This window comes from Zophobas morio, unplaced genomic scaffold, assembly GCF_036711695.1.
Source record: "Zophobas morio isolate AGI-343-1 ecotype UQ-CSIRO unplaced genomic scaffold, CSIRO_AGI_Zmor_V1 ptg000134l, whole genome shotgun sequence".
In the NCBI taxonomy this organism is placed as follows: Eukaryota; Metazoa; Arthropoda; class Insecta; order Coleoptera; family Tenebrionidae; genus Zophobas; species Zophobas morio.
The window spans coordinates 124,261-137,485 of NW_026972239.1; the positions used below are offsets into that span (position 1 = coordinate 124,261).

Genomic DNA, 13,225 nt, shown 5'->3' on the forward strand with positions numbered 1-13,225 from the left:
CCTTTAGATGATCCTAAAGCAACAATTTCTTCTAAAGGGTTCTAAGTAAAATTGTTTAACCAAAACGCAAGGAGAAAAACTATTATTTTTGTTTCAAAAATTTTGGTAAGCTTTTCTGTTTTATTAAGGTTATGTAATCATTCATTTCTCTAATTAAACTTTCATATTTTCGTAAATGAAAATTTTTAAGATTGGGTTTTATTAAAAAGGGGAAAACTGAATACATGGATGAGCTATAACCAAAGAGCGCGAATTAGCTTTTTACCCGAGCGTCCGCCACGTTATGCTTGGCCTCTTTTTTCCTGCCGAAATTTTTCGTTAACGCTCTAGAGCCATATACTATTTTTTATTTAAGTTTTTTTTCCGAAATAATAAAAATGCATTCTCTAAACTACATCGCTGCCTCCATGTTCATGAGCGCTGCAGTCATTACCTTTCAAATTTACTTTTTCACTTTAATTTCCTCATAAGGTTATACTAGTATAAAGAGGAAATAAGCCGTGTTTTTATTTACTCTCTGACAGAAAACATAGAGTCCGAGTAAACATATTCATGATTTGTTTCCATCTATTGTGGTGTTTTCACTAAATGTTATTAAAAAATGCTAAGAATGCTTTATCTATTCTCGTGATCACTTTATCATAACAAAGTTTTGTTTAATAGCACGCCACACCACTGCTATTGCTTTCCTGTCTGTAGTACTATAATACTTTGTGCTTTATTAAATTTAAAACTAACGAACGCAACGTAATATAGACTTCTCATAACTAGCAAATAAACCGCCCAAACCGACATCACTTGCGTCTGGTCATAAAAATAAATTCATGACAGCCAGTTCACACAGAAACTTAAGCTTTAAATCTTTATGACCCTCTTTCGAGCTAAATATAGCTCTTCGCCTCAAATAAATTTAACAATTATTCTTCAGTTTAACATTTGCCTGTATTAGTTTTTTGTAACTATTAAGTTGTTTCATATTTTAAAAAATTGTATTCGTTCTGCATGCACTCTCAATCCTCCTTTACAAAAATTTTCTGTCCTAGCCATATAGTAACTTTACACAAAGAGTTAGAATTTGACACTGCAAACTAGTAATTATGACTTATATGTAGGTGTCTTTAACATTAACAATTATTAAATCCGTTTCTAAGATACAACCCCGAAAGCTAGAACCATCCAATATCTTCTATTTACTTTGCTTAACCTTCAATGATAAAATACTTTAGTACTGTCCAGGTTAGGAAATTAATTGCTGTTCTTGCGCTTATAAATCTCCCCTAATTATGCGGTATATTGTTTTACAATGATCTTTTGTTCTATTTTTTTAAGTAACATCTTCATAAAAGCCTCGGGTATACGGTCGTATGTCTCAGTGGTTTTTCTAATTTCTTGTTGAACTGCCTGTTGCTCCGTACATATTTTTGGATTGACACTTTAGCTTAAGACCGGTCTAACCTCTTTAGGTCTACTTCTACGACCTCAGTCTCGACACCAGATACACTTCAGGGTTCTAGTTTTAACTTTATTATACGCCTAACTAAAGCTTTAATCCTATATTCGCTCTCCTCGCTGCATCTTAAGCTCCCTAACTCTCTAAGTCAGTAGCCAAAGTCTCGCTTCTCTTTCCGTCAGTATCGTCAAATTTTTAACCACAGCACATTTCTTCTCTCCAGAAATGTGAGGCCCTTTTCTCTTCAAACACCTCTTACTTTACGAACTCCTACCTTAACATTGAAATTCTTCACTTCATGACAAGTCAACTACAAATTATTTTAAAAAAATCCAAAATGGCTCTTCCAAAGTTAAAACTATGATTTAGTCCGATAGTCCGTGTCGTACAACGTCTTTTCCAGTTTTGTTTAACTCATCTTTTAACAAGACCAGTGATCCGACACCTCTAAGAGCCCTGTTTTCTTTCTTTTCAGCTAATTCAGTATTATATAACCTATGTTCTCTCAATAGACATGAAACTCGTCACTAAAAAAAATTCCTTTAACTTATTTTAAACGAAAACACCACCAAAATCTCTCTATTCTTCTAATAAAGTATTTTTTTTTAAAAAAAAACCTCTTACAAGCATAAACACTTTAAATAATGCTATTTGACCTATCTAAACTTAAATATAAGGATTTTTGGGAATCTACTTATAACTATGTATATGACTTATAATAAACTTTTAACCTTTCATTTTCGCGTTGATTTTTTTATTTTGATAAAACTTTTAAGTACAGGTGATTGACCTTCTATGTTATAATGTCTCTCGATATAAAAAAGTTAAGTTAAATTGTTATTTGGCTTCGAAAACTAGTATATAAGAAAAAACAAATAAAAAGTTAAGCAATTAAACACATTGAACAGTAAAAAACTTTTCCGATGCACATTTCATACTGTTAATACATTGAGACACTCGGCTAAGTATATACATATAGCACTAAATGATTTTAGATAATTAACTCTAAAATTTTATACATTTATTAAAATAAGTGTTTATATAGAAATTTAATGAAAAAATATGATTTACGAGGCTATCTAGATATTAGATCAATTTACGATGTATCGGTAACAAAATAAATGGAATTTGCTTCGGTGGCTGTTCTAATTAAGTTGTTTCTCTTTCATGTTATCTTATAACTTCGTAATTCTCTTTTACTTTTAAAAATCTTAAAATTGGTAAAATTTTAATTTCCTTCTGGTTTTGTTACACCCGCAGTGCAAAAAACTGCTAAAAGGCTTGGGTCTTAAAAAGTTTGGTTTAAGCTTGTAAAGCGTGCATTTACTTAAGATATTTTTTTCCTTTCTTTAATATGAAAGTCGTTGGTTTAGTTAGGTAGTCTTAGTAACGTAAAGTCGTTTAAGATATAATTGACTTTATACATTTGTATCTACTTTTTCTTTCTTGTAATATAATAGAACATTATTTAACTTATAAACTTACAGTGAATTCAGCAATAAATAATTTTTTAGTTTACTTTTTTAAATGAAATTTTATAAAAAACTTCTTTTTTATTTACTCTATTCTTTTTTTTAATCTTTTTTTCACTACTATGTTTAAACATGGATATCAAGCGGTGGAAAGGATAGCTGCTTTAACCTAATTCAATGTGCTTCTCAAAGGAATGATATTGTTGCTTTAGCTAACGTTTGTCCTCCTAACGGTAATAAGAATCAAATTTTATAGAAACTAGGATAATTATGTTATTAAAAAGTGTATTTAAATGCCAATTTACTTTATGGTCATATAATTTACAATATAATTTCATATTAAACGACTTTTCTCAAATTAGTTAATGTAAATTTACTAATTCAAAGAATTCCGTCCTGTATTTGTTATAAACTTATTTAAGAATTTCAATTTTGTTTAAATATAATATAAACCTTACCTAATATTATTCATATTTAAGTTTAGTGTGACCAAAATTTTTTATTTTTATTTTTATAACTGTTTTATAATTTATAATAGAATATATTACTTTTATATATTACTTTTATATTGTTACTTTACAAGAATATTTTAACTGACAGGTTTAGATGAAATGGACAGCCAAATGTTCCAAACAGTAGGCCACGAAATTGTGGAGCTTTTGGCGGAGGCTATGGAACTTCCATTGTATAGGAAAGTAAGTACTGCGCTGGCTTTAAGTTCGGAGATTTTCTACAATCCAACTGAAGGGGACGAAGTGGAAGATCTTTTTCACTTGTTATCCGAAGTTAAAGTTACGTGTTGAGTATATAAAAGAATTTTAAAATTTATTATTTATTTTTTAAAAAAAAAATTAGCGTCAGCATCCGGAAATCGAGGGTGTGTCAGTGGGCGCTGTATTATCCACATATCAAAAAAACCGTGTAGAAAATGTGTATGTTTTTGTAAAATTTTGTCTTTTAGGTCTTTATAAAATTAAAACTATTCAGTTGCACTCGTTTGAAGTTGGTGCCTTTAGCATTCCTTTGGCAGAAAAACGAAACTGATTTGCTTAATGAGATGCTTTTGAGCGGCTTGAACGCAGTTGTGATCAAAGTGGCTGCTTTAGGCATTGCTATATTGAAATTATTTTTTTAAAACTTTTCAAATAAAGAAAAATATCTAATTTTTTTAGGAAAATCTATAACTATTTTCTCGGTCCTTAAAAAGATTTATTTTTTATAGGATTAAATCCTTCTCATTTGGGAATGACTTTAAAAGAACTACAGCCTCATTTGCTAGAAATGGTCCTTATAAATTATATATAGCAAATTTTAGTAAACGATATTTTATTGCATGACAATAATACTAAAATAATTTTCAATTTTTATTGTAAGAATGAAAAATACGGGCTCCATGTGTGCGGGGAAGGGGGAGAGTACGAAACTTTAACGTTAGATTGTTCTCTTTTCAAGAAAAGAATTCAACTGTACGATTTTCTTTTTTATTATTGTTCGGTCAATTACCTTTTTTTGACAGTGATGACTATGAGATTTTGCCGTTATCGAAAGATCCTTTCGCCCCTTCAGCCTTTCTGAAAATCCATTCAGCCAGTCTACATTTAAAAGAAAACTATAAAGACGTAGTTTTTTCTTACATGTTACCCTCTGCTTTGTTTTAATTTAATATTTAATAGACGGGATTTAGAAAAAAAGTTGTGCACGTTAAGCAACCTCTTACCTGAGTTAAAAAGAAGTTACCGTAACAATAGTAGTCTTTTTTTTGGAGGAAAAAAAAAAATTTAAAAAATTATATTTTTTATAACTTACAGTTTATGTCAAAAAATTGGACTATATATGCACATTTTGATAGTTAATTTTTCACTTGGTCCCGCATATGTATATAGTACTACTAGCTAGCAAAACCCCTCTCCCATCGCACCAACCCGAAATTCAAGGCGGATCGAATACGTTAACAAAAGACACCTTTCCAACAATGTTACTTTAGTTCAAAAAACCCGTTATTTAGCCATGTTTTGAACTGTTCAATGACTGTTCTAACGGTTCTGGAATCGAACTAGATTGCTAACTTTTATCACTCTTGCGTAGATCTTTCTCCAAACACATTTGACCGCACCTGAAATAAATGTTTTGTTTTATAAGTTTGGTCTTTAAAAATTGTTTGAAAGCCTACAATTATTCTTGAGAACGTATAATTTTATTGAATAGAAATCACTCACCATAGGGATAGAAAAAAATAGGTTTATAGGAAAAAGACTAGTAAATAATTACAATAGAACTCAAAAATAAATTAAAGGAAACCTATGCATAGGTTTGTTTTTTTTTATTTAACTAAGAATAAGAATAGAAATTTAGAATAAAAAGAAATGAGCTGTTTTAGATACTTTGTAAAATTCGCTCTTAGCCTCATAGCCTGCAGCCTTTATATAAAATAAAACACGCGTAAAGCAGGCAGCGTCAAATAACTTTATTTTTTAATTTATATCTAAATAATAACACGCAGTCAAACTTACTATAACTTTGTACTGTTTTCTTTTCATATGTATGCACTTCAATTTTAGTATAGTAGACACGGAGGACGAATACTTCCTATATTCGTAAGGGGCGTAATTTATAGTTCTTTGAATTAAGGATTATGGTCTGTATTCAATTAAATAAGAGTAGGCAATCGATATCGTAGGGAACTCTAGTTCATGAAGTAGTTGGGCATTTTGATATAACCAATGAGTTTGTAAATATGCAAAACAACTTGATAAAGCTAGTCTTACAAAAACTTTGTGACGATAGCCCCTCGAACACCTTTTTCGGTGTAGTTGCGTATATAATAATTTCATAGTGGTTATGCATTTAAAATATTAGTTGACATTTATTCCTTTCTAGTTTAGTATCTATTAATACAAAAATACTTCAGGTCACCAAGGAATTTTTGTGTCCAGTGGCTTGCGCTTCATTAATCATTACTTAGTTTTATTATAAAATAAAATATTAAGTATACCATCTATTTTTAAAAATAACTATAATGTGTAAACCAAAATTTTTTATGACTTTTAGAAGGTATAAATATTATACTCATCTGCAAAAATAGCGAGTTTAAGGTTCGGGTGTAGTAAGAATCGAACAGAGATTGGAAAAGCGTAGAGGATAGAAGTGAGCTTTGTAAAACACTTAATTGCATGGGAATTATGGAAGAATAAAGAAAATCCACATCTCACGACAATTTTTGTATTAATAAAAATTGGTGGATTCGTACTCATACTTATAGTGGTCGTCAAAATAGCTTTTAATCTTATAGTAACATTAATTGCCATTCTGTCGAAAGTCTTCTTAACATACAGTAGGAACGGAACTGTTGCTCTGTTAATATATAATAATGGCATATTTAATACGGAGGAGCTGATGAATTTACCTAATTCTAAAAAAAGTTTTCAAAAACTTTCCTATTGAAGATAGCAAACTTATAGGCCTAGAGTCAGCCACCGACTGTGATGGCGGATTTTAGGAAAAGTAGAATTGTAGCAAACTTATAAAGATCAAAAAAGATCAGTTCTCATAGCTGTTTTAGCAATATTTAATAAACATCAGTACCGGCCTAGGTAAGACAAGAATGATGTTAGACATTTCGTCCGGACCTAATCCTTTCTACTGTAAAGTTCTGTAATGATATCTTTTACACCATATATGGTTTCAACAGCTAGAAAAAAGAATGAATCTTAAAAGAAATAACTTCCGTTAGTAATACTTGTTTGAGAGGATTACTTAAATACAATACAACTTAAAAGTATAGTTCCTAGGTTAATATTTGTTTGAGATTTTAGCTTTGCAAGAGTTATCATATAGTAAATTATCATGAGTAAGAAGTGAGTCCAGTAGGCCTTCATTCAAAAAATAAATTAGCAAAGACCAAAAGCTCTTGTACGTTATTGGCGTTGTTTGCGCTAGTTTACTTTCCGAAAAATTGTTACGAATAGAGTGCAGACTTTACTACTTCCTAGGGTTTTATAGCATTCGCGCTTTCATTCCCCTCTTAGTTGATTAAGCCTGATGAATTTTGAAGTAACCGTTATGCGAAATTGCTTAAGCTGTATATTTTTGCCTTTTTTAATAACTTTAGTGTCTGGCTACCGAAATTATAAAGCGGAACGTTTATATTTTTTATATTAAAATCTAGTAGAAATCAAAAACTCTTTGTTTAACTCTTAACTTAATTCAGCTAATATGAACTAAAGGCTTGCAATCAACAAGGGAAGTGAGAAGGCTAGAACAAGGAGGATGTAATAGGATGATAAAGCGTGATAACTGGGTAGTCTAGAGGAGGTATAGCTATATCAAAAAATTGAGAGACCTTTCGTTGACAAATGAGCAGGTTCGTAGGGGCTAATACAGGTTGGGTTCTATAGGTGAGCATAGCTATAGAAAACCGGTTCTTAGTGTTGGTATTCCTATTATAATGATTTGCATTAATTGTACTAAAGGCAAGCTTAAGATTCGACTTTAAAAAATAGTGTTTTTTAGATCAGCTGTTCTTAGTTTTATGTTGAAAGGTTTTAAGCTAAATCTGTGTATTTCCCCTAGAGACTGGATGGATTACAACACCACTTGCAGCAATCTTTATGTGTGTTGGACTCTAAATTATTGTGCCATCAACTATTTTTCCGGTGAACAGGTAACTTTTAATCCAAAAAGATAATTTTATTTTTCACTTGTATTAGGAACGAGTTATTTCAAATTAAAGGAGACGCAATTGGTAAGGAAACGTTCTTAGGAGTTTATAAAGAAAAATTTTAACCACTTTTTGGGGTATACAGTCTATGCCCTCCATGCATGGATCAAAAGAGTATTAAATTAAGTTTTTATTTCAACAGTAAGTATAATCTATTCAATAGCTTTGTTTATTAAAATATTGAAACCTAACTTGACTAGTTTTCTTAAACTATATTCCTAGTCAATTTACAAAATTTTTTATTATTAGTGGCTGAATTAGTGGCGCATCTGAACCAGAGATAACGTAAAAGGTTAAAAATTAAACTAAAAATGGAATCCCACCGGTTTCTTTTTAGTAGTTATTTTAACTGAGGTATTCTACTTCTAGTGTTGATGATATCCGACGTGGATCTTACAAACAGGAATCCTTTTCTAAAAGCTCATACCGACTAAGTGATACAGTCTTTTAGAAATATGTGTATTGAGCTTTCTACAAAAGGTAAAAAGGGGACAAAAAAAGTGTAGAATTTTTTTAGTCAATAGCTGGTCCAAAGAAATAATGGCAAAAAAGTTACTCTGAGTCGTGTTTAAGGATGACAATTCTTTTAAAAGAGAATGTGGCCTATATCTTTACCGGCACCTTTTAAGATTCAATTTAAGCAGCTGGGCAAAGTTGACTTTATTAAACACCCGACCCTCCTGTAACTCGGATCAGTTATAAGTTCAACTTGGATTTTACCCAAGCTCTATCAAAAAGTTTTAGCGATGAAATAATGAAGACCTACCTGCACAAAAGTACCTTAATAAATTTTTTAAACTTTTTAAAGACCCTCGTAGACATATTTCTATGAGTAGCACTAACGAGAAAATGAATCAAAATTACCTTAAAGGGTAACGAAGTATAGGCTAAAAGTTGGTATACATTATTATTATAGCTGTGCTTTAAATAAAAACGTAAGCTGAATTTGAATAAAAACGAACAATTGAGCTAAAGCTTTGTTTTTAAAGTGGAATTTAGTTAAGACTTTTTTCGATGCTCTATATTTTTAATAATACAGGCTATAAGTACTTTCAAAGTTTGAAAATTAATAAAACGAGATTGTAAGGGATACTCAAAATATACGAAATATAAATAATAACTTTTTATATTAAACGGTAAGGAGCTTGCTTTCTTCTATGCTTTGGTATATAGCTGTAAGTCACAGAAAGATCGACAACGCCACTAGCTTCAGCCTTATTCACTGCCTGCTTACCAATTTGAGCGAAGAATAATCGAATAGCACGGACTTCTTCTTCGCTCATTTGGTAGCAGATCTTATGGCAGCTCCATCTAACAAACGGAGAGCAGTTCCATAAGTCTAATATCTTATCAAACTTATCTCTTTCCCAAATAAGCTGTTCGTGTAGCGACATTCTTATAAACTTAAAATCTTGTGGGGCCGCTTTATAATACGAACTATTGGCTGCAGTGCTCAAAAGTTCTGCATGCATCCACTTGGCTTTGAAGAACGCCAAAAGATGTATAGAACAAGCGTTCATGTCCGCCCTCACGTGATCAAAATCAGATGAGAACCCTACTGACAGACTATTAAAAAAGCCTTCTGGAATTTTTTTAAGGCAATTAAAAAATCCAATCTAAAAATATTGGAATTGAATTGAAGTTTAAAAAAGTGAAAAACTGTGTAGACCTGCTCGTAGTAAAACTCATTTTGCATAAACTTTTCCATGTGTTGAATATCGTGAACTACAAAAGACAAGACATTGTGCTCAGCATATGGAGGGTAGGCGTCTACCGATCATAAAAGAATACATGGTTAACAGAAACTAAATTCAGATATAAATTTGGCTGAAAAATCAAAATGTTAAATAATAGTTAGGTCAACGTTAAACTTAAATAATAATATGTATGTAAATTCTTCTTAATAATTGTTTCATTACATATTAACTTAAATTATTTAAAAATAGTAAATCCAGCGTTCACTATAAATAAAGTAAAAAGAATGCGTAGAAAACTTTTTCTTTAAACATTATTTAAAACAAGTCTACAAACAGTAACACGTTCCAAAATTGAAAAGGCAGTACTTCGTTATATAAATCTATTTCTTCTACTTACAAGTAATAAGTTAACACTTTACTAATTGTAATAAAGGAACTTCAATGAAATTAAACAAGTACTAAAAACTATGTAATAATGAAAGTTACAAATTTTAAATTGTAAAAGTAGGTAAATATTAAAGAAACCTTTCCAGCGCTGATCAAGTTCATTCTCTTCCACAAAAACAGTTAATACTCGCTTTCCTTTGCACTGCATTTCGTGGACAGCATCAGCGCTTGGTATGTAAGTCTCAAGTACATAAGGACGCTCATTAATTGCTATTGTTCATATATAAAAAAAAAGAAAAATTTAATGATAAATAAAAAAAATTAATTAAAATAAATGAAACCATAAATTAAAAATTACCCCAAAATGCAATGCTTCTGTTTACAAAAGCTGGGAGAGAATTAATGGAGCAAACCAAAAAGGCTTCAACTACAGAAATATTTTTTGAAGAATTACTATTACTCGTTGAGTCTGTTGAGTGTTGTATTATCTTAAGATAATGACTACAAGGCTACCAGTAGAGGCCATACTAATTAAAGTGGCTTTACGGCGATTAAAATCAATTTCCGAAATAAATTGGAATTTATGTAATCGTTCCAAAATTAATAGAGTAGTCTTTTCAGTAGCAATGAGCCCAGGTACGTCTGTAAGTCTAAAGTTATTTTTATCATTCTTTATAAATAATTAAATTAAATGTCAATATAGTGTTACAAATATAATAAATTATCAACAAAATTAAAAATTTTCTACAATTTTACGAACTTCATAATAAGCGGAACGGAAAATTTCTGGTTTTATCATATTTCGAGCTTCTAACCATCCGCCTCTCCAACCGCGTTCATGTTCATATTGAGAAAACAGTAAAAGATAGGCAGCAATAAACTCACAGTCCGTTATTTTGCTTTCTTTATAAAGAGTGTAGCATTCTTTAACTTTAGGAAACAAAGGCAAATAAGTTAAAGGTTTTAACTTTTTACTTTTGACATATTTATAATTATTGTCGACGTTGTGGGATATACTTTTATTGTTAATCAACGTCATTAAAAGGCTATAAGCGGCGAATGTCTGTGCGGGCGTAATCACTGCGAGAAGCTCCAGTACCCTACGCGTCTCTTTAAATCTGTTTTCGAGTTTAGTTTGGTTCAATTAGTTAGTTAAGCTAAAAACCAGAAACACTCTATTAGCTTCTATACCCTAAAAGGTGTGACTAACTTTGAATTTCTAAAAATTTGTCTACTTTAGAAAACAAAAATCTTAGTTCCAGTGAGTCCTTACAAACCCTTCTGACAGTGTGTTATTTTGGGTGTACTAGTATATGTTTGATAAGCTTATTAAAACTATAACCGATGTTATGTAAAGGAGAACAGGTTCAGCTTTGCAAGTAGCCTTTAATCATTAAAGGCCTTATAAGTAAATTAAAGTTGTTTGAAAAAATGAGCCTTAGAAGTTATGGTCTAAAGGAAGTACTCATAATAATGAAGCTACGTTTGATTTCTACACCCACTAGGTCTTCAGGAATACCGGAATATTTTAAGTAAATCCCTACTTGATGCATAATTGTACATAAGTTTTGTAACATCAATATCTCTTAATTACTCAGTCGTACACAATTAGTTTGTATTTTTAATAAACCACTTTGTTCCCGGGAAGTAAAGCAGTTAGCTTATAATTGTTTTTCCTTTTTTTGCTAAATTAATACTCAATCTGCTAGAGATGTAGCAATCAGATCGAAACACGAATAGAATTTTTAAACGTGTTTAATTTCTTATGGGGTTTTCTCTAGCAAAGCTACAGAAAGGAAGAATTCTTCAAATATTTTCGTTAAAAAAATAAACAACCGTCTACCAGGTGCATAACTCTAAATAACTACCCTTAAATGCTTCCTCTAAAATATTAACTTGTAATAAATAATCTGAATTTACAATATAATACTCAAATTGGACATAAAAACTTAGTATTATGTTAATTTAAGTAATAGTATAATACTACGTTCTATTTCATCAAAAATTCTGAATGAATGCATTCCCTATAAGCATGGCGAATTCAACCATTGTATGAATTGAGATTTTTGACAAAGGGGGTTGCGCATCTATATATCTAGTTAAAAAACACTTAGAGAAAATAGTCAATGTCAGCAGTTCGTTACATCTCTAGGAAACATTACAATCTCCCATAAGCGCGGATCAATAATCTGGATAGACTAAACCATTATATAACTATAGTTGAATCTACCACCCAGTTTCCAACTAGGACGGTATCGGACTACACTCATGACTCTGGACAGAGGGTAGTGTTGAAGTCATCACTCATTACTAGAGCAGTCAAAACATCTGCTTTCAATCTTTGCTACTTGCACCTGACGTTTTTTAACTGCGCGTTTAAAGGTAACCTATTAAGCTGCCTCAGTCACGTCCAGAGTATAAAGATTTAAACAGATTTATTAAGAAACGCAGCATACAAACCCCTAATAAGATTACCTACTCTCGACGATGGCTTAACTGAAGAAAAGGATAAATATAAAAAACAATTTAATTGCTTTCTAGTTATTTAAAGAAAAAAAATTGATTGATTAAAAATTTTGCCCCTGAAGTATATACTATTAATTTCTGGCAAACTAATAATAAATTTTTATTTATCATATATATATATAAATAAATTTACAAAGTCAACTTTAACAGAGTCTAAAATTGTAATTTAAATTTCTTATAATTTTTTCCATAACTCTTAAGTAAATATCAGTTGTCTACTAAATTACTAGGAAAGAAGATAATATATTTGAACAGTAATACTTCAAATTATTAAAAATTTACCTTGTTTTTTAAAATGAACTTTAGCTAAAAAAATTGGCGATTGTGGGCGTGGAGGTCATAAGATTATTGTAAATTTCAAAAGGACGCTTTTTTATGTATAGCCTTAGTTTTAAACCATCTAGTGAGATTCCGCATGAGATACCTACAACCCTAGGACAACCCTAGGTCATGATAAAAATTAAATTCTTGGAGGATAATTAAAGATTTAAAAGAAGCTAAGGCTGAATAACTATAGCGTGTTTTTACTATAAATGATGCCTGTGTGCTTGTCAGTAGTTTACTTAATTAAGTTTTTGCCTAATCAAGTAGAATTTATTTATGGTTATATAGTATCTATGTGGCAGAATTGTAGCAGTTGATACTTTAGGATAAAAATTAATATGTTTTGTGCTTTGAGTAAATATACTTTATATTTAACGAGATAGGTTATCTAAAAAAAAAAAATTGTTTAAAACAGATGATTACTATAAGTGTATAAGGAATTAAAATCCTTATCTTCAACTATCCTAAAAGCAACTTGGATTTTTATTAATTAAAATTATTAAAAAAAATAATTACAGTTTCTAAAAAAGCTTTTAAAGAAGGCACTAAAAATAAATTCGGCTACGCTGTAACAAGAGAGACAAGCTTCCTAACCATTTATATAAGCCTAAAGTTACAATGCATGGAGATCTCAAGAGTATAATATACAAGT

At 30.6% G+C, this 13,225-nt stretch overlaps 2 protein-coding genes across 2 annotated transcripts; one reads left to right on the forward strand and one right to left on the reverse strand.

Moving 5' to 3' along the window:
* Nucleotides 1–2,735: 2,735 nt before the first annotated feature.
* On the forward strand, nt 2,736–4,995 carry LOC135145263 (diphthine--ammonia ligase-like). Its single transcript, XM_064077376.1, has 10 exons — nt 2,736–2,827; nt 3,067–3,155; nt 3,523–3,713; nt 3,778–3,854; nt 3,910–4,028; nt 4,145–4,206; nt 4,297–4,388; nt 4,439–4,541; nt 4,596–4,669; nt 4,731–4,995. Exons 1-9 carry the CDS (start codon nt 2,805–2,807, stop codon nt 4,641–4,643), a joined length of 804 nt encoding a protein of 267 aa, XP_063933446.1. The 5' UTR covers nt 2,736–2,804; the 3' UTR covers nt 4,644–4,669; nt 4,731–4,995.
* Nucleotides 4,996–8,763: 3,768 nt separating this feature from the next.
* On the reverse strand, nt 8,764–10,125 carry LOC135145257 (uncharacterized). Its single transcript, XM_064077370.1, has 4 exons — nt 10,082–10,125; nt 9,862–9,993; nt 9,309–9,409; nt 8,764–9,255 (listed from the first exon to the last, which is right to left on the reverse strand). The coding sequence occupies exons 2-4, from the start codon at nt 9,929–9,931 to the stop codon at nt 8,764–8,766; spliced, it is 663 nt and encodes a 220-aa protein (XP_063933440.1). The 5' UTR covers nt 9,932–9,993; nt 10,082–10,125.
* Nucleotides 10,126–13,225: the final 3,100 nt, after the last annotated feature.